Source organism: Schistocerca gregaria, chromosome 7 (assembly GCF_023897955.1).
Source record: "Schistocerca gregaria isolate iqSchGreg1 chromosome 7, iqSchGreg1.2, whole genome shotgun sequence".
In the NCBI taxonomy this organism is placed as follows: domain Eukaryota; kingdom Metazoa; phylum Arthropoda; class Insecta; order Orthoptera; family Acrididae; genus Schistocerca; species Schistocerca gregaria.
The window spans coordinates 254,283,568-254,303,424 of NC_064926.1; the positions used below are offsets into that span (position 1 = coordinate 254,283,568).

Genomic DNA, 19,857 nt, shown 5'->3' on the forward strand with positions numbered 1-19,857 from the left:
TGTAGTTTTGAATGAAGATTGCACATTTAGTCTTCAAAGGCTTACATACTGCATTGCGCTATTATGTGTCACTTAATTTCCGAGTTTTAAGGTTACACTTTGCAAATCAGTGCAGTACATTGCAACAATTTTGAGCATGATTTGCCCACTAGATTGTATGCCTGCCGATAATGTTATGTAACAACAGCGATTACTTCATTGATGACACTACAGCTACGAGGGTTGTCCAGAAAGTGAGCTCCGATCGGTCGCTAAAAGGGAACCGCAGTGAAAATCATAAATATTTTATCTGCAAGAGTTAGCTACATTTCTCGGATACTGCTCTACGTAGTTGCCGCTCCGACTTAGACATTTGTTGGTGCGTTATACCAAATTTCCGACACCATCGTCATAGAAGCCAGCCGCCTCTGCTTTCCGATAATTCTCTACGCTGGTCTATAGCGCGTAGCCAGCGCCCAAATGTTGTCTTCGTATCCAGTGTTTCATGTGAACAGAGATGATACTCAGGACGCCCCAATTAGGGCTGTGTTGTGGGTGATCGAACACTTCCCATCGAGAAAGCTGCAGGAGTGTCTTCACTGCCCCTGCAGAGTGGGTCTAAGAATTACCGTGAAGAAGGAAGTGCGTGGCAGTTGTGTTAGGTGGGCTGCATTCATTAAGGCGAAGCCTCTCAGCGGTCCCCCCTACTTGTTCTAGGCACCTTTACTCGCTCACAGTGCGCTCACAACTGAAAAGAGCGTCTTGATGCGATCGACTACTAGAGACACTACCCAACAAATCTGTGCAAAGCTTCATCGGGTTTTCACTGTGGTGTTCATTTCGCGACCGATCGGAACTTAATTTCTGGACAACCCTCGTATTAGGGGAGAGAGAGAGAGGGTGTGTGTGTGTGTGTGTGTGTGTGTGTGTGTGTGTGTGTGAGAGAGAGAGAGAGAGAGAGAGAGAGAGAGAGAGAGAGAGAGAGAGAGAGAGAGAGAGGCGTCCTGTGAAGCGCGAGAAAGTGATGACCAGTGGTATAAACTGTTGTTTTTATGATACGGGTTTCAGCACTGCATCTCGTTGCTTATGAAAATGCACAACGTATTTTGAGTGGTGTGCATAAAGGCATTTTGATGCCATTTACTAAAGGCACTAGAATTCAGTAACACACTCTCAACTGTCGGGTGTTTCACTTGCTTTGCAACTAGCCGCTGAATTTGAAGAATTTCCCTGTAGAACAAGAATTTTATTTGTACAATGTCATCTTCACAATCATAACACGACATGGTTTTAATGTAGTTTGCGGCAGGATGTCGATTCTAGTATTTATCGACCTCAATGTGTGCGATAAAAACAACCCAGTCACTTGTTTATCTGGAAGTAACCATTGTGTTAAAGTAGGAGTGATGCATTTAAGCTTTCACATCCTATTATTTCATGAACAATGTTATCTCTGTCCATTGTATAATGTCTAGATATTTTCATTTATCCATGTATAATTCTTTTAAGTTTTTCGACTCTGCAGACTTTGGTAGGTTGTCTTCGTTTTCAAAGAGTTTTTTGCGCATTTATCACGTTCTGCTGCTGCTGATCTGTTGCATTTCTCTAGCATCTAGCAAGATATGTATTCCTTAAGTCGAGTGCTCAAACTTATTTTACATTTAATTTGCAGAACTGGGTAAAGGTGATGTTATGGAAGCCATATTTGTCCAGGTTTGTGCTTGTGAATTTTATACTGCCTCAGACCATCTTTTTAGGCCACTGGTGGTGTTACACGGGACTGAACATCTGTATTTCGGACTAGCCAAGCCAATTTATTAGACATTAGACCAAGATATGACATGTTCACACATTTAACTATTACACATATTTTATTATTGTTCATTCAATTTATTTGTTATCTGTTGCTACATTGTATTAACCAGTCAAAGGACGTATGCACCATTTATTGCAAAATTTATGAACTGTGTGTTCGAGGATTCTATGTTTTGTAGTAAACCTGTGGAATCTGTATAGCAGCAAACTGTATACTGCTTTCTTGCTGGGACGGGGAACGAGTTTGAGATAGCACCGTCTCTACCAGTAGGTTTCCTGTAAACGTCAAGAAGCAAGATACTGGTTATCTTTATTTGTATCCATGTCAAGATAAGTACAGAGATAGTCTCTTCATGTTCAAGAGTGAATTGAATATTTCAGATTAGTTTCTACCGCTGTTAGTCTTTTGGATCTGCAGAAATAATAGATGTTTTGGATCTGTTGTAGCCTGAGCTCATCCAGAAGTATGGCTACCCAGTGGAGGAGCACTTCGTTACGACGGCAGACGGTTACATCTTGCGCATGTACCGAATTCCTTCGAGCCCCAAGGCGACGTACCCTTCCAAGTACCCAATCCTGGTGATGCACGGCCTGGAATCCAGCGCCGCCGACTGGGTGGTCATGGGCCCCGACAAGGCCTTCGGTAAGTTAGATGGGCGTGTCTCGTCTATTTTGGACAGTTATTAGAAACATACTTTGCTATTTGTTTGCAATCGTCCATATTCCTAGAGAAAGAAGTTTATAGATCCAAAATGGGGTTTAAATAGCACATTTCCTTGGTGTGATGTTAACGACGTTTACGATTCCCATTCATAAGTTGACAAAAGCATACACGATTCACATTCAGTAGTCCATATAACATTTTGAAAAGATTTATCCCATTAATCTCCGGTGTATGTCAAAGTAGAAGTCATTAGATTCTAATCCCCACGGTCCAGTCACATTAATGTCACCACCGCCTATATTCTACGTCAACGTGCAATAACCGATCACGGATGGCAGCTGATGGCATAACGCGTGATGAGGGACTTGGGAAACAGTGCTGTCGTTGTCGTAATGCGGAGACGAACCGATTTATCTGACATCAAAGAGGGCAAAGAGTAGAAACATTTCCAAAACGGGTTAAGTTTGTAAACTCTTGGCATGCCGCTGTGGTTAAGGTATATCGTGCGCGACAAAAGGGTGCTATCCAAAATAGACACCGAGGAAACTGCAGTATACCATAGACCATAGATGACAGGGGTGAACGAAGGCGTTGGGATGTGCACGTGCGAATAAACGTGCAGCTGTTGAGAAACTGACCAACCAGACGAATCAAGGGGCTATCAACAGTGTCTCCTCAACGACCGTTCAGGGAACATGGCTGCGAGTGGGCCTCTGCCAGCCGTTGTGGCCCCGCGGTTCTAGGAGCTTCAGTCTGCAAACGCGCTGTCGCTACGGTCGCAGGTTCGTATCCTGCCTCGGACATGGATGTGTGTGATGTCCTTAGGTTAGTTAGGATTAGGTATTTCTAAGATCTAAATGGCTGATGACCTCAGATGTTAAGTCCCATAGTGCGCAGATCCATGTGAACCATTTCTCGAGTGGGCCTCTGTCGTAGGTGTCTGGCCTATGCTCTTCGTCAGTGATTAAGGCTGGAACCTGCACATCATTACTCTCACTGGACACCCACTGAGTGGCGACAGACGGCCTTGTGAGATGGATCACGTTTTATGCTCCATCTGCCTAAGAGATCTGAAATCACTCTGTAACGATCGTCCTAAGGATGCAGGCTGGAAGAACGAACGTTATGATCTGGCTAAGATCTGCCTAAGAGATATGAAATCACTCTGTAACGATCGTCCTAAGGATGCAGGCTGGAAGAAGGAACGTTATGATCTGGGGAATGCTTTGTGACATTACCTGGACAGTATAGTCAATTTGAATGGCACAATGGATCAACACAAGCATGCATCTTTCCTTGGGAAACACGTCCACTCTATATGCAGTTTGTTTTTCTTCGGCACGATGGCATCTACTACCCGAACAGTACTAAATGTCACACAGCTCGCAGAGTATGTGAGAGTTTCGAAGAGCATCAGGATCAGTTTAGTGTCCCCCTGGCCACCAAACTCCTCTCATTTAATCCCAGTCGAGAATCTGTGGGACCACTTAGACTTCGCGCCATGGATGCTCAACCGAAAAAGCTAGCGTAGCTGGTTGCATGGTACAGTGTTCGGCATAGCTCCAAATCCGTGTCGGTACCTTCCAGAACCTCACTCTCTTCCTGCACGTCTCGCCGTGCTCTGTGCAGCAAAAGGTAGTTGTTGAGGCTTTTGACGGGTGGTGACAATGTGACTGGTCAGGATATTATTAGAACGTTACTGTAGATCGTGAAAATGATCACACAAAACACAGTCACCAAATATCAGGACACAAGAGTGTTGCGAGATAGCTTAGCTCAGCAAGCAGCAGCAGAAGTCGACCTGTGAACAGAATCGCCATGCGAGACCGTCAGCTCTTCGACAGACTCCCTGAAAACGGCTGAAGTCACTCAGCAGACGGCACGCAGCTGGAAGGCACCATTCAGCTCCTGGCTGCAAAGGGACTAGCAGCAGTCCATAAACCCACAGCTGGCAGAGGCTACGTCTTTTATATTTGGGTAGGATGACACATACCAGGTCGACGACTGGCGTAGATTACTTCTCGCACCTGGTTGCGGATAGCAGACCCTGCGTAGTTGGAATGGGCGGTGTATATATATGGGAACTGTGAGAGGACGTTGCCCGCATCTCGTGGTCGTGCGGTAGCGTTCTCGCTTCCCATGCCCGGGTTCCCGGGTTCGATTTCCGGCGGGGTCAGGGATTTTCTCTGCCTCGTGATGTTTTTTTTTTTTTTTTGACAGGACATCATTTTCAACTACGCTTGCCACAGAAGCGGGGCAGTGCCAGGCCTGGAAGCGATGCAATCTGATTCAACATTGCAACATTCTGGCCCTCGTACTGCTCTATATCAACAGCATTCCAGTTTTGGCAGCAAGCGCTTAGGCTAGTGGTTTGACAGAGTCACCTTAGTGTCTAGGCGGAGACTTGCGTCGTGGCACTTTGACATTTTCAGATTCTGCTCGAGAAACGCGGTGACAACTACCTGGTCGTTTACGTAGCGGGTTACGGACGCCAATTTGAAATGCAGTGGCGCAATAGAGAACTCTGGAAGGGAAATTAAATTTCAGGAGAAAGCAATAAAAACTTCACGGTTTGCCACTAACATAGTAATTGTGTAAGGGATGGCGAAGCCTTCGTAGATTATCTGAGTAGAACGGACTGTCTCAAAATAAGTTCTAAGCTGAATATAAGCAAAAGTAAAAGAAGGTCAATTCAATATTGTAGGATTAAATCAGACGATGCTGAGGAAATTGTATAAGGAAATGAGACACTAGAAGTAGGCGATTAATTCTGTTATTCAGGCAATAAAATAAGAGAGGATATCAAATACTGATGATAAAGCATCATAAAAGGGAACGTCGAGTATAAGTAAGAATGTGAGGAAGTCTTTTCCGAGGATGTTTACCAAACTTGTAATGAAGTACTGAATCGATATGACGAAACATTACGCAATATTGTTTGAAATATTTTTCATGGAAACAGCAGAGGTCGAAAACAACTATCAAAAGAAACTGCCAGCAGTTGCTCATCACACCTATTTAGAACGGTTCCTGCTCCGCGCAACCGTCTCCAACAGTCTTCATTACATTTTTCTGCTCATAACAAGAATTAACGTTATATCCGCTGATATTATTACACTCGTTGTTACTGAACTAGTGTGTGCAGTGTCTCTGTTTGTATATCAGTGAAGGTTATTATGGAGTAACTAGTCTGAACATGCTATCGGCGTCGACCATCCCCACAGCGTACGTAATTTCGTACACGAAAGCAAGTTACTCTCGTGGTGGAGAAGCAGCTGCCGAATCCGACGGTTGCCTGTAAAAGTCTTGAAATATAAGAGAAAGAAAACTTCTATAGGATATTCTCGAACTGAAACGCTGCCATTCGCATTTGGTCATTTGATGATTGTGTGCGAGTGAAATGAGTTCTTTTTATCAGAGGAAACTTTCTCTATGCTTTGACCGTGTGATAGAAGCAGGTTCTACCGCAAACATCTACCACCAGATGTTCGAAGTCCTATATAAGCTTGTAGTTCATAATAGTTCCTCACAGAATCCTTGGAAAAAAAATACGAGCCATTACCTTTAAAATGCTACAGACTGTATTCTGGCCGTTACCAAACTCCACATTAACATTACATACTGCTTTTGAATCTCAAAAATACAAATTATATAATATGACGGCTAACAATGACTGTTTCATTGTACACACATCCTACACGTCCTTCTCGTTGTTGTGTCTCGTAACAAAGTCCAGTCAGATTCCGATTTTCTTACTTTCCGCTCGCCATGGAGCAACACGGAGTCAAGCAGTGAATATTTCGCTCGCGCAGTTGAAACACACCACCTCGCGATATACGGTACACTTGGTTAGCAAAGCTGTATGTTGATATTAAATTTACTGTAGCGTAGGTTAGTAAGTGCAGTAAATATGATCATGTGTTTTTATTTTACAGCATACATTCTGGCGGACGCTGGTTACGACGTGTGGCTCGGAAACGCTCGTGGCAACAAATACTCAAGGAATCACACTACACTAAACCCGGATAAGAGCGATTTCTGGCAGTTTAGGTGAGTGGCAAGCTTTCAGGATATATTGGAGAGAGAAAACATCATGACCAGTTGTTTAATAGAGTGTTGGTCCATCTTTAGAACCTAGCACAGCAGCGATTCTGCGTGATATGAGATGGGCAACTCATTGGTAGGTTTCTAGAGGTGGGTGACAGGACAGATGTCTATGCACATATTCACCTAAAATACGAGCCAAAGGTTTGCTGGCCCAGAGTTGCCTATCGCTAGCTTCCGTACATGTTTCATGCTCCATTAGGATCAGAGCAATGGCCGAGTGCACTAACCCCGATTAAAAGTCAATTGTTCTTAAGCGGCGTTTTACCGTGTTCAGCGCAAAATTCCGGTGCACCAACGTCGATGAAACTCAAGCGAGAGAACTGATCATGGTTAAACTTGACAGTGGCTCACGGCCGATTTCCTCTAGATGTTCACGGGTTTATAAGCGTACGGTTTGAAAATGGTGGCGCGTTTCGCTGTAATGATGGGCTCAAGCTATCGTATCCATATTCGATACTTACAACGAACCCAGATAGTTCATTAATTTATGAATCAAACTTACCAGGACTAGAAATAATTTGTGCCTCCAAGTGTGGCCACATTGCCTGTTTTTATCTAAAAAGGGCACTTGACAATCCGATTTTTTGTAATTTTTTATATTTATGGAACTGAAGTTCAGAACTGAAATATACCTTTCCCAAATCAGTCCGATGTAGCCCTTAAAAATTCTTAAGTTCTGACTTTCACGATCATGGTTAATATGCTAAATTAACACTTTTTTTGGTAAATAGTGTGACTACGTTAGCGTGCTTGCTCACTGGGTTGTATTCCAGGTGGTTCAAATTTTACCAAATCACATTTTAACACAGTTGCATGTTCTGTGAGTATGTACTGGAAGTATAAAATAGAAAAGGATAGAAAAAATTTAATTTGTAGTTTTTAGCTATACAACCTTGAGTAATAAACTTTCATAAACGATCCATAACTAAGAATTTTTGTTCGCCCTGAAAGTTAGATTGTTGTGTGCAGTATATACTTAGAAAGAAGAAGAAGTACATTTTTCATAAAAATGACAATTAGATGTGTTAATTAGCATATATTTGATGAATTTTATATTCTAACGAGGAAAGTATTCGAACTGAAAGGAAGAAAAACGAAAAAATGAGGACCGAAACGAAACGCTGTGCATTTCATCTTTTATACAGGGTGTTACAAAAAGGTACGGCCAAACTTTCAGGAAACATTCCTCACACACAAATGAAGAAAAGATGTTACGTGGACATGTGTCCGTAAACGCTTAATTTCCTCGTTAGAGCTCATTTTAGTTTCTTCCACCTACGCTCAATGGAGCACGTTATCGTGACTTCTTACGGGATACTCTACCTGTGCTGCTAGAACATGTGCCTTTACAAGAACGACACAACGTGTTGTTCATGTACGATGGAGCTCCTGCACATTTCAGTCGAATTGTTCGTACGCTTCTCAACAACAGATTCGGTGACCGATGGATTGGTAGAGGCGGACCAATTCCATGGCCTCCACGCTCTCCTGACTTCAATCCTCTTGACTTTCATTTATGGGGGCATTTGAAAGCTCTTGTCTACGCAACCCCGGTACCAAATGTAGAGACTCTTCGTGCTCGTATTGTGGACGGCTGTGATACAATACGCCATTCTCCAGGGGTGCATCAGCGCATAAGGGATTCCGTGCGGCGGAGGGTGGATGCATGTATCCTCGCTAACGGAGGACATTTTGAACATTTCCTGTAACAAAGTCTTTGAAGTCACGCTGGTACGTTCTGTTGCTGTGTGTTTCCATTCCATGATTAATGTGATTTGAAGAGAAGTGATAAAATTAGCTCTAACATGGAAAGTAAGCGTTTCCGGACACATGTCCACATAACATATTTTCTTTCTTTGTGTGTGAGGAAAGTTTCCTGAAAGTTTGACCGTACCTTTTTGAAACACCATGTATATCAGCCGTCAGTTCCCTTACTTTCAAGACCTGATTTGCACCGAAAACTTCGAGAAATATATCTATCCCGTGCTTCAAGAAAGTTGGTGTTCTCCTTTTGTCTTCCATTTCGCCAGAAAGAAACGAGCGAACTAATAGTGAGGTACAAACACATTTATCATACAATGAAGGCTCTCACTACTAGATGTTTCAGCTGCTGAGAATTCTTCCGGGCTGTATGGCCGTGGTCCATGGAATTTTTTATCCCTGATATTTCGTCCAAAGCTAAGTTCGACATCTTCGAAGGTGCTCCTGGTTGTGCTGTGTCTTCCCTCCTCTAGGCAAGACTCAGCATAACCAGTAACACCTCCCAAGATCTCCAACGTAGCTTTGGACGAAATGTCAGGGCTAGAAGAGTTCCATGGAGCACGGCCATACAACCCGGAAGAATTCTCGGCAGCACAAACACACTTAATCTTGTTGATGAAAGTGAGAGCAAGTGACAACGACGTCACTCAACCGATTTTGTCTAGTATCGTATGTATGTAGGCCGTCTGTGTATTGATAACATCTGTGCATTCCCTGGTCACCTTTCATTACAATACACACAGCGGTCAAATACACGGTTGGGTGATGATGGTTTGCTAATTGCCGATTAACGCTGGTGCACCTTTAAGACACTTTAAACACAGTTTACTTTTAACCATCATCAGGGGACCTTGGTTATTTCTTTTAATCAGTGTTGGTGCACTTGCTCACAAGATAATTTGGTAACCAATGCATTAACTATTATATCCCTCAGACCACAGCAGCATGATTCTGGCGTGACAGCACAGTTATCCTGATGGGAGATGCTGTAGCCGTCGGGGCAAACATCAAGTGCGAAGGGGTAAAGGATGTCGCTAATTATGTTCATCGAGTCCACAGCTCTCATGGCGCTTTCGATTACTACAATAGGATAAATTTAAGACCAGTTGAATGTCCCCCATAGTATAATGTTGCCCTAATCGACCTGTGTCCGTGGTGAAGTGAATGATTCGAGCTGTGGTTCACCTGAATGGCAGCGTATCCGTCCTTAAACTATTTTCGGTAGATGCTAACGGCAGTAATACGCGAACCACTAAACAGCTTCGTTGTTTTCAAAATGATCGTTGTTTGGTGCCAGGCCATATCTGCCATTTGTCAAAATTGCTTATGTCAGTGGATTTCCAAATTTGCGGTCCGTCTCGTAGCTAGAATAATTTCTCATTCGTATATGCTCCGCTGTTGTACTTTCATCACAATGTCACACGCGACACCTGCGGCCAGCATTCAGTCTGGTGACTGGCAGTGGTAGTACTGTTGCGGAACATAAGTGTAGATGTAAAATTCATTTAAAATTATGCTTCATAATACTACATTGCTGCAACTCCGATTAGTGTAACATAATAACAGTCCAATAGTGAATACCTCAACTTCCATCACCCTCGCATTTCACGCTTTTTAAAATTATTATTATTTATTTCCAGTTGTCCTACTGTGTTTCCTTTTCTCTATTTATTTCTAGCCAATATTTCAAATATCTGTAGGTCACAGATTCAGTCAACTATGTTTATCTTTGGATCTGTTGCACAATGAAAGAAAACGAGTAGGCCACGGATAGGGCATTTAGCTTTACTCAAAGTGAAAACAAAACTTATTCAGGATAAATCTGCTGCCCTACCGATCGTTTTTATGCAACCATCAACACCAAATACAAATGCCATGCATAAGTTTTTTCATAGTTTCTCGTTCGCTATATGTGAACTATTAGTTCTACAGAGAAAATGAACAGGGCCTTTACATAGGAAATTTAATGTCGTTACGTTTTGAACTGCGATATGTTATCGCTGAACCGTGGCCTCCAGCGAAAACGCATCCCAACACAAAATTAAATTTCCTACAAAAACGCCTGGATCATTTCTTCCGTAGGACTAATAGTTTGCGCATAGCGATTGAGAGAATTTGAAACTCTTGCAGGTGGTTTCTGAAGGCCTGTATATTGATGCTAGTGTATGGATTTAAAATGGTGATATAGGAGAAAAGACTGCAATGATCCCCCTCTCACTTCAACTAGGAATGCACATATCAGGGTCTGTGTATGTACCGAAGGACAAATACAAACAATTTTTTTCTAGTCTCTGAATTTTATTTACGTGAAAAGTGATACGTTGTACTGTGGTTCCACTTTCAGCTATAGATCAGAGGCAGGCAAGGGCGAACTATTTGCAATGTGACCATACATACTAAAGCATTGTAGCGTCCACACAAACCTTTGGGTTGAGAATAACTACTTTCAACAAGTGGAGAGTGCAGGAACTAAGATCCGAGCAGTACACAGACAGTCGTAGGGACAGGAGCAGTAAGAAAGCAACATACACTGCCTTCATCACGCTGATGTAAGACTTGTATTTTGTGCTCCCTACCAATCACCTACGAAAACAGAAGTGGTACACTTCTGTTTTGGGTCTCCAGCCTCTGGCACAGCTAGCTATGAACACAGAGTTGCGGCATCATTTAAAAATAAATAATACGACAGCACAACGTAGTATGTAGTATGTATGGGCTGTTAGACTGCTAAATTTAGTATAAACTAGGTATTATTGGTTGAGCACTGAATACTGTGCCCGAAACGCTTCCGACTTCTACTCATTCTGGACTAGAGAACAAAGCAGTCAAAAAGCGCCAACAAAAAGTACATAACGCCTCGTTGCAGTCAAGTACGATCATCTTAAACATTGTACAAAATCGAAACGTGACTCATAATACTGTATGACGTAATACTTGACCAAATAGGACTTCCAAACAGTACAACAACTTGAAAATCGTGATCAGAAGTAATTTGTTAAAACGCCTATATTTTTGCGTATCTAATACCGGAACACTGTTCTTTCACTATATCTGTTACTGTTCTGAACTGCAGTTTCATAATTCTTCAAGTAAAATTCTGTAACTAAGACTCGAATAATTACCTCAACAATCGCTGCTGTTCCGTCGAAATAAATCAGAATTTCATAAATGTCTGTACATTGTGGAACTGTGATTTGTTGTTGCAGCCTCATATCCATCATTTTGATTTGCAGCTCCTTGTATTGACCGTGTTTGCAGTTAAAATTGTTGGATGTGAGGTCCGCCAGTGTTTTGCATAACAGGTGAACCTCACATCCTACAATTTTAACTGCAAACATGGTCAATACAAGGAGCTGCAAACCAAAAAGATGGATATAAGGTTATTCATGTTGCTCATATAGCTGCATACGTCAACTACCATCTTCGTGTATTGTACTAATGTCATCTCACAACTATTCTGATATTCTCATAAGTTAGCAATGCATGACCTGTCTCCAGTAGGATTATAATAATGTAGACACAGGCGATGCAAGTAAGTTTGGGCTACATGATCGAACACTTTTCCTCCAATCACACAGTTTTTCCCACTTAAATCAAACAGTAATGCAAAGAATTCGACTGTGGGTACCTGCTATACAGTTTAAGTACTCTTCATTACTGATGGTTGGTCGCTCTTGCAAAGCTTTACCTCTTGAGATTTCCCTTTTAATTGTCTTGAAAACAGTATCTTTGGAACTGTAACCTTGTATGATAGCGAATCAGCTGTTTGTTTCAGTAAAACCCAATGACTTTTCAAATCTTGCGATGCCGATGCTCCGCTGTCTGTGCTCGCTGCGAAGACAGTCTCCGGTCGCCTACACTATCGATAGATAGCACTGTCTACGAGATGGTGTTGAGTCGTCTAGTAATTAAGTAAATCAGTTCAAAAGACATAATAACTACGAGTCCGTCACTCGGTCCAAAGTCTGGAATTTACTGCCGGAAGGAAATCTGAAGAAGATTCATTGAGGGACGCGAATCCTGATGGATGCACGAACACACACTTTTGATTTTTACAGTTGATGCCCACCGGCGATAATTTATTTAACTATAAGTTTTCACTTTCAAATTTTATCTCACCCAGGTCATAATTTTTACAATCTCTACACCGCTTCAATTCTATTTGCCGCACAAAAACACTCACTTAGTACTCCCCATTGTACCACCTGCAAATGCTTTCACTTACTCTCCCCTCTTTTCGATCCAAACACATATCGTTATTCTTCTTCATTCACAGTATTGTTAATGTTTTGTAAACTCGCGTTTCTTCGACGAACCCCGTTCAACTCTCGCTCCTCCGATGTCTCGATTCTTCGTGATTGTCATCTTTTGCGCCGATATTCTTAACAATCTTCAGTTCTTACGTCTTCTCCTCCGCTGAAACTTTCAAAACTCCATATCCCTTCTTAAAATTCACAACAATACTGTCGTCACCCGCCTATGAGAACTTCTTCCTGCTCGTCGCAGAACTTCAAAAAACTGCTTTCACTGTCTCAGCACTTCGACTTTCCTCTTCACACTACCCTATCCAACCATTACCACAAAGAAAACGACTGTTTTCGAATAATTTCCTTTATTTTTTTACTAATAAACTGCCATGCCCTCTCTGTTTTTCCATTTCAGCCTCCTGTCTTCAACTGTTTCCCCGCTTCGATAAAGTTACAAAGATTAAATTTTTTCCATCAGACCAAAGCACTACAAGAGTGTATTATAATTAATGTCGTAAACACATACAGTTGGAAGTACACGATACTTGAAGCAAAAAAGTGTCAGTAAACATAGGGTCGAAAATGCTTACCTTAAGAGCTACAAGCAATTTTTCATCTTCTATACTGTGAAACAAACGTCTTCTACTGCAACTTCTTTGCTTTACGTATTTTAAGAACTGGTAGTATGGTCCAAAACAAGGGGAAAAAATCCAGTAAACGTGTGCTCTAAAATGCATTCCTTAAGCGTTGTTAGCACTTGTCCATCTTTGCTACTTTGAAACACCGCTACTCTAATGATCAAGAGTTTGCAACTTTTAAGGTTTGCGCGAGTGTCATCGGTAGTCGTTTAAGGCCGTTCTGAACGAGGGCCATTGTTAACTTCTGTCTGGCCATTTTTAAATCGTAAGAACCATTCGTAACAAGTACGACTCAAACACTCATCACCGTAGGCTTCCTGTGCATCTCTGCAAAGGTTTTATTGATTTTCACTCAAAATACAATTCAGACGCGTTGCTCTTCTAACTCTGTCATCCCGAAATTCTCTAACTTTGCTACTCAACGCTCTACTCAATATAGCACTGAGCAGTAACTAACAGACGTACAGCAATGACCCTTCCGGCATTTCGAGATTAAACACAGGTGTGATCTGGGATGCCAACCATATTTCGCTCCAACACACCGTTGACGCGAAATTACGAATGTTCCGGAATTTTTTTAACATACCTTGTATAATACATCTTTCACTTCAAATACATTGCCGAAAAGAAAGTGCAGTGTCCTGAAGGACAAGATCATTTTATTGGCAAATGAGATAAAAGGTAATTCACCATTGGGATTGTATGATAGCAAATTTAGACAAAATAGCCGAATCAACATAAAGAGTACCCCTCTCCGGCGGGAAAGGAGGAGTGTGTTACCGCGTGCAAACCATCATAAAGGTACCGTATGGTATGCTGTGGTACATTGTGCCATGCATCTTGAGCCTTTTGTTGTAATTTGGCAGTGATTCTTGCAGGCCCTGAAGAATGAGTAAGTTCCTGCCTCATCACGACCCGTAAGTGTTCAGTTTGTGAGAGCTCCGGTGATCTTGCTGGCCAGGGTAGTTGTTGTACATCACAAAGAGCTCTGCATGTGTGGGAATGTTCTGCTAACCACTGCTGAATGTAGCGGCAAACTGCTGACTCACTGAGCCCAACATGTTCAGCAGTCGATCGAAATAGCCATCCAGCTTCCCACAGGCTCACAATGTGGCCCAGTTCAAATAGCTGAAGCTGTTCAACAAGAGTATTCGTCGGTGGGGGAGGGCTGTACCCTAAAATGGATGTCGCAAACACTGTTCACAGTTACTACTCAGTTAGCCTCGTGGAGTAGTAGCGCCTGCACTGTTCGCAACCGCCATCTAGGATCATCGTGTGAGATCTGAAGATGGACTGAAACAGACCCAAACCAGTAATAACAGTTATTATTTTGGGTGCATGAACATGTAGATTAAGATTGTGTAGTTTCATCATTTTATGGCACGTGCCTTCTTGCGGATATCATAATATTTCTGTCAACTGCGGTAGCTTTTCCTGTTCGTAAATGCTGTACACAAGATTAGCTTCCATTTATCATTTTAGTAGCTCTTTATTTAAAAAGTTCAACTGGATTATGGTCTATACCAGGATCTTTGCTATTTTTCGTTTTCTTCAGAACTAGTTCATACAAATCTTTGAAGATTGGTTCTTCTAGGCTATGTGCATTTTCTTCTGTTTCCCCCTCAATAATGTTGTTCGCAGTTGTACAGTTTTCTTAAATAGTATTTCCATCTTCTTGCAAAGTCTAAAAGTAGCAATTGACAACGCTTGACGGTGTACAAATAAAGCCTGTCGTGGGAAATGTACACGTTAAGCTGATGATAAGCAAATGAAGCTTCATCAACGCAGCGTTGCTTACAAACTTATCGCTCTACCAATACTTGAGTCTTGTCAGTCAATCTATAACACTGCTGGAAATAACTAAATAACAAAAGAGACAGAGTTTCGAAGAAAGCCTTCGCCGTTTCTAAACGACTTGTTAAGTGTGAGAAAAAGTGTTAAAGAAGTGATCAACTATCGCCAGTGGGATATGCGTTAAACTTTTCTATCTTCTTCTGTCTGTAGTCCGTCGTCTATCTACTGTAGATATACCATAGAAACTGAAGTCTCATATTGCAGTTCTGTCTTTACGTTCGGACTAATCTCAGGAAATACTATAACGGTTTTGATAAGATTTTCGCTAACAGACAGAATGATTTGTGAAAAAGGTATAAAGGTGTGTGTGTATAATTTACAGATATTTCGTGCAAATTGGCTGAGCAATGATAATTGCACTCCCTAGCTGATGAAAAAACGATACCATTATCATCTAGTGGTGAGTGGCAGATCTTGAATCGCAGTAGCTCGTGCGGTCTGGAGCTGTTGCGTAGCGAAGGGTGTTTTAGACCAATTTTGCGTGGAAGATGATGTTTCCTACATACCAATGTTGTGTGATAAAAGTTGGTTCACACACAAGTTGTGGCGTGGAGAGGTGCTTCGTACGACTGTTACGAGGCAAAGGGTGTTTTATATCAATACTACGTGGCAGAGGCTGCTTCACCCTAGTGCTGCACAGCAGAGGGTGCTTTATACTGGTGATGTGCTGCAGAGGACACTTCATACCAAAGTTGCGTGGCAAGGGTGCCCCCTAACGCAGTTTTCTGCAGAGGGTAATTCATATCAATTTTAATGGCAGAGGGTGCTTTGTACCTATGTTATTTTGGGAATTACTGGAAAACTTGACATGTTACTAGTGTAACACGTAAAGTCGTAGTCACTCGCTCGCTGTAGCCGCTTGATTAACTGACTGCACTGAATATTTTATGACGACTTAATGTGTTACTTTCCCAATAAGACACAAGACTTTTGGTTACGATGATGACGCTCCGGAGCTGAAACCGCTTAACAGTAATTTTCTATCGCATGTGATCAAGGCATTTGCGAATAAAAGTGTGAATTGCAAATACACTGCGTGCTCAAGACGACAATGTCAAATTTCATCGAGAACTGCATTACTTGCACTCACTGTTAGCGTTCCTATGTCATCCCAAGATGTCAGCCAACAAATGTCTTCTCCCGAGTGATTTATTGAGTAATGCTTGTGACGGTAATATTAAAGTTATTAAAACTTAACAATCTTAAATCTTCTAGTGCTCCAACACAGAATGAAGCAAGAAATAGGCAAACGTGGTGAGATTGCACTGTATACGCATTGCCACACACCGTAAGACGACTTCCAGAGTACCGCTGTTGCGTTAGAAGCAGATTCAGCTGGAGGGTTGTTGATATTTCCTCTTTCTTGCACAGTTGGCACGAGATCGGCTACTTCGACCTGCCCGCCATGATCGATTACATTCTCGATCAGACTCGGCGAACTGATCTGTTCTACGCCGGCCACTCCCAGGGCACCACATCCTTCTACGTCATGGCCTCAACTCGCTCCGACTACAACGCCAAGATTCGCGTCATGTTCAGCCTGGCCCCTGTCGCCTTCATGGATAACATGGCCAGCCCTCTTTTCCAAATCCTGGCACAGTTCGTTGAAATCTTGTCGGTAAGTATGTGTGTGTGTGTGTGTGTGTGTGTGTGTGTGTGTGTGTGTGTATGTGTGTGTGTGCGTGCGTGCGTGAATTCCTAAGGGACCAAACTGCTGATGTCATCAGTCCCTAGACTTACACACTGCTTAAACTAACTTGTGCTAAGAACAACACACACACACACACACACACATGCGTGAGGGAGGACTGACGACTGGAACATCCGTCGTGAGTGGAGGGAGGGGGGGGGGGGGGGAGGGGCGCAGTCAGTGACACGGCGCCTCAAACCACGAGGCCACTCCGCGCAGCGGTAAGTATGGGCTTATTTGCGATATTTAACATAATTTTAGTCTTTTTTTCTTCTTTAGGGCCCGCAACAGAAACGTCACTAAGCACCTGAATGACACGTTCTTAAAATTTGTTGCAACTAGTTAAGGCTCGTTGCCTGATATTTTTATTCATTATCTTACTATGGATAGCTGTTCTTTTAGGGGAGACCGGGCTACATTGGCTATAGCCGCACGATGGCCAGTTGGTATCATTTCGTTAAACTTCCATTAGAATACGCCACCTACGAAGGACGTCTGTAGTCGCAATACCGTGGTTTTTTCACAAATGCTTCAGTACAGTCAGAATGGCGAGCAAGGAAGGGCACTTATTTTATGACTTCTTGTTAGTGAAAGATTTTTTTAGTGTACCCCAAGAAAACGCTCTTAATAAAGAAGTAAGTAAAACGATTTAAGTCCATAGATTATGATTATTTTCACACAATATACAACGATGGATGTTTAAAATGTTTTCGTAAATCAACTAAAATAATTCCAATATGGCGCTAGGGCACAATTGCCATCTTATAGAGGGGCACGTTGGTTCACATGGCCTACCAGTCCTGTTCTCTTTTTGTAAGTAAGAACTCTCAACAACTTTAGTATGTCGAGCATAGTCAAATTGTAGATCATTTCCATGCAATTTTTACATAAGTAAATTGTGTCCTACACCGATTTTAAACGAGTAACATCTACGCCAAGTTTCATCTACATCTACATGGATACTCTGCAAATCACATTTAAGTGCCTGGCAGAGGGTTTATCGAACCATCTTCACAATTCTCTATTACTCCAATCTCGTACAGCGCGCGGAAGGAATGAACACCTACTCTCCTGGAAATTGAAATAAGAACATCGTGAATTCATTGTCCCAGGAAGGGGAAACTTTATTGACACATTCCTGGGGTCAGATACATCACATGATCACACTGACAGAACCACAGGCACATAGACACAGGCAACACAGCATGCACAATGTCGGCACTAGTACAGTGTATATCCACCTTTCGCAGCAATGCAGGCTACTATTCTCCCATGGAGACGATAGTAGAGATGCTGGATGTAGTCCTGTGGAACGGCTTGCCATGTCATTTCCACCTGGCGCCTCAGTTGGACCAGCGTTCGTGCTGAACGTGCAGACCGCGTGAGACCACGCTTCATCCAGTCCCAAACATGCTCAATGGGGGACATATCCGGAGATCTTGCTGGCCAGGGTAGTTGACTTACACCTTCTAGAGCACGTTGGGTGGCACGGGATACATGCGGACGTGCATTGTCCTGTTGAAACAGCAAGTTCCCTTGCCGGTCTAGGAATGGAAGAACGATGGGTTCGATGACGGTTTGGATGTACCGTGCACTATTCAGTGTCCCCTCGACGATCACCAGACGTGTACGGCCAGTGTAGGAGATCGCTCCCCACACCATGATGCCGGGTGTTGGCCCTGTGTGCCTCGGTCGTATGCAGTCCTGATTGTGGCGCTCACCTGCACGGCATACGACCATCATTGGCACCAGGGCAGAAGCGACTCTCATCGCTGAAGACATCTCCATTCGTCCCTCCATTCACGCCTGTCGCGACACCACTGGAGGCGGGCTGCACGATGTTGGGGCGTGAGCGGAAGACGGCCTGTGTGCGGGACCGTAGCCCAGCTTCATGGAGACGGTTGCGAATGGTCCTCGCCGATACCCCAGGAGCAACAGTGTCCCTAATTTGCTGGGAAGTGGCGGTGCGGTCCCCTACGGCACTGCGTAGGATCCTACGGTCTTGGCGTGCATCCGTGCGTCGCTGGGGTCCGGTCCGAGGTCGACGGGCACGTGCACCTTCCGCCGACCACTGGCGACAACATCGATGTACTGTGGAGACCTCACGCCCCACGTATTGAGCAATTCGGCGGTACGTCCACTCGGCCTCCCGCATGCCCACTATACGCACTCGCTCAAAGTCCGTCAACTGCACATACGGTTCACGTCCACGCTGTCGCGGCATGCTACCAGTGTTAAAGACTGCGATGGAGCTCCGTATGTCACGGCAAACTGGCTGACACTGACGGCGGCGGTGCAAAAATGCTGCGCAGCTAGCGCCATTAGACGGCCAACACCACAGTTCCTGGTGTGTCCGCTGTGCCGTGCGTGTGATCATTGCTTGTACAGCCCTCTCGCAGTGTCCAGAGCAAGTATGGTGGGTCTGACACACCGGTGTCAATGTGTTCTTTTTTCCATTTCCGGGAGTGTATATTTTTCCGTACGAGCTCTGATTTCCCTTATTTTATCGTGGTGATCGTTCCGCCCTATGTAGGTCGGTGTCAACAAATTTTTTTCACAAGTTTGATTTTATTTATTTATTTACTTATTTATTTTCGAGATTCTGATTTTCACCGATGCCTTCGTACTTAACAGATACAGCTTAATGTTGTTGGTCGTATTTTAATTGTTGTGGCTGGCCCTTCAACTGCTCAAGAACACCCTCGCAGGCCTGCGTTGTCAGTAACAACGCTTGTTAAATTAACGTCACATCACTCGCTCAACTGTGCTTCCCAATGCGTGTAGAAATCAGGCCATGTCAGTAACCGCAACCTATGAATTAGACAGCAAATGAAAAGCAAATTTAGCGACATTGATTTAAGCTCAGGTGAAACATGCGAGACAATGTGAAAACAAGTCCCCACAGACAGAAAACACTTTACAGAGATATACGGATGTTATGTGTAAAAAATATTTTCTGAAAGAAGTGTCCCTATTCAGGCTAAATCACACGATAAAATTCGTCAAATTTAATGCAGAAAGAAAGTAGATAATCTTAAGAAGGTGCTTGAAGATGAAAAAGAGGATGCCCTGTGTCTTAGGCGTCTCAACCCATTTTCTCAC

The 19,857-nt window shown here is 43.1% G+C and overlaps 1 protein-coding gene across 1 annotated transcript in view; it reads left to right on the forward strand.

Moving 5' to 3' along the window:
* The window catches only part of LOC126282057 (lipase 3-like), a 72,915-nt gene that overhangs the window by 19,311 nt on the left and 33,747 nt on the right, over positions 1 to 19,857 (forward strand). Inside the window, exons 4-6 of the mRNA XM_049981495.1 lie at positions 2,242 to 2,437; positions 6,394 to 6,508; positions 16,437 to 16,683. Of these exons, the coding sequence (XP_049837452.1) occupies positions 2,242 to 2,437; positions 6,394 to 6,508; positions 16,437 to 16,683 (558 nt within the window). The remainder of the gene's footprint in view (positions 1 to 2,241; positions 2,438 to 6,393; positions 6,509 to 16,436; positions 16,684 to 19,857) is intronic.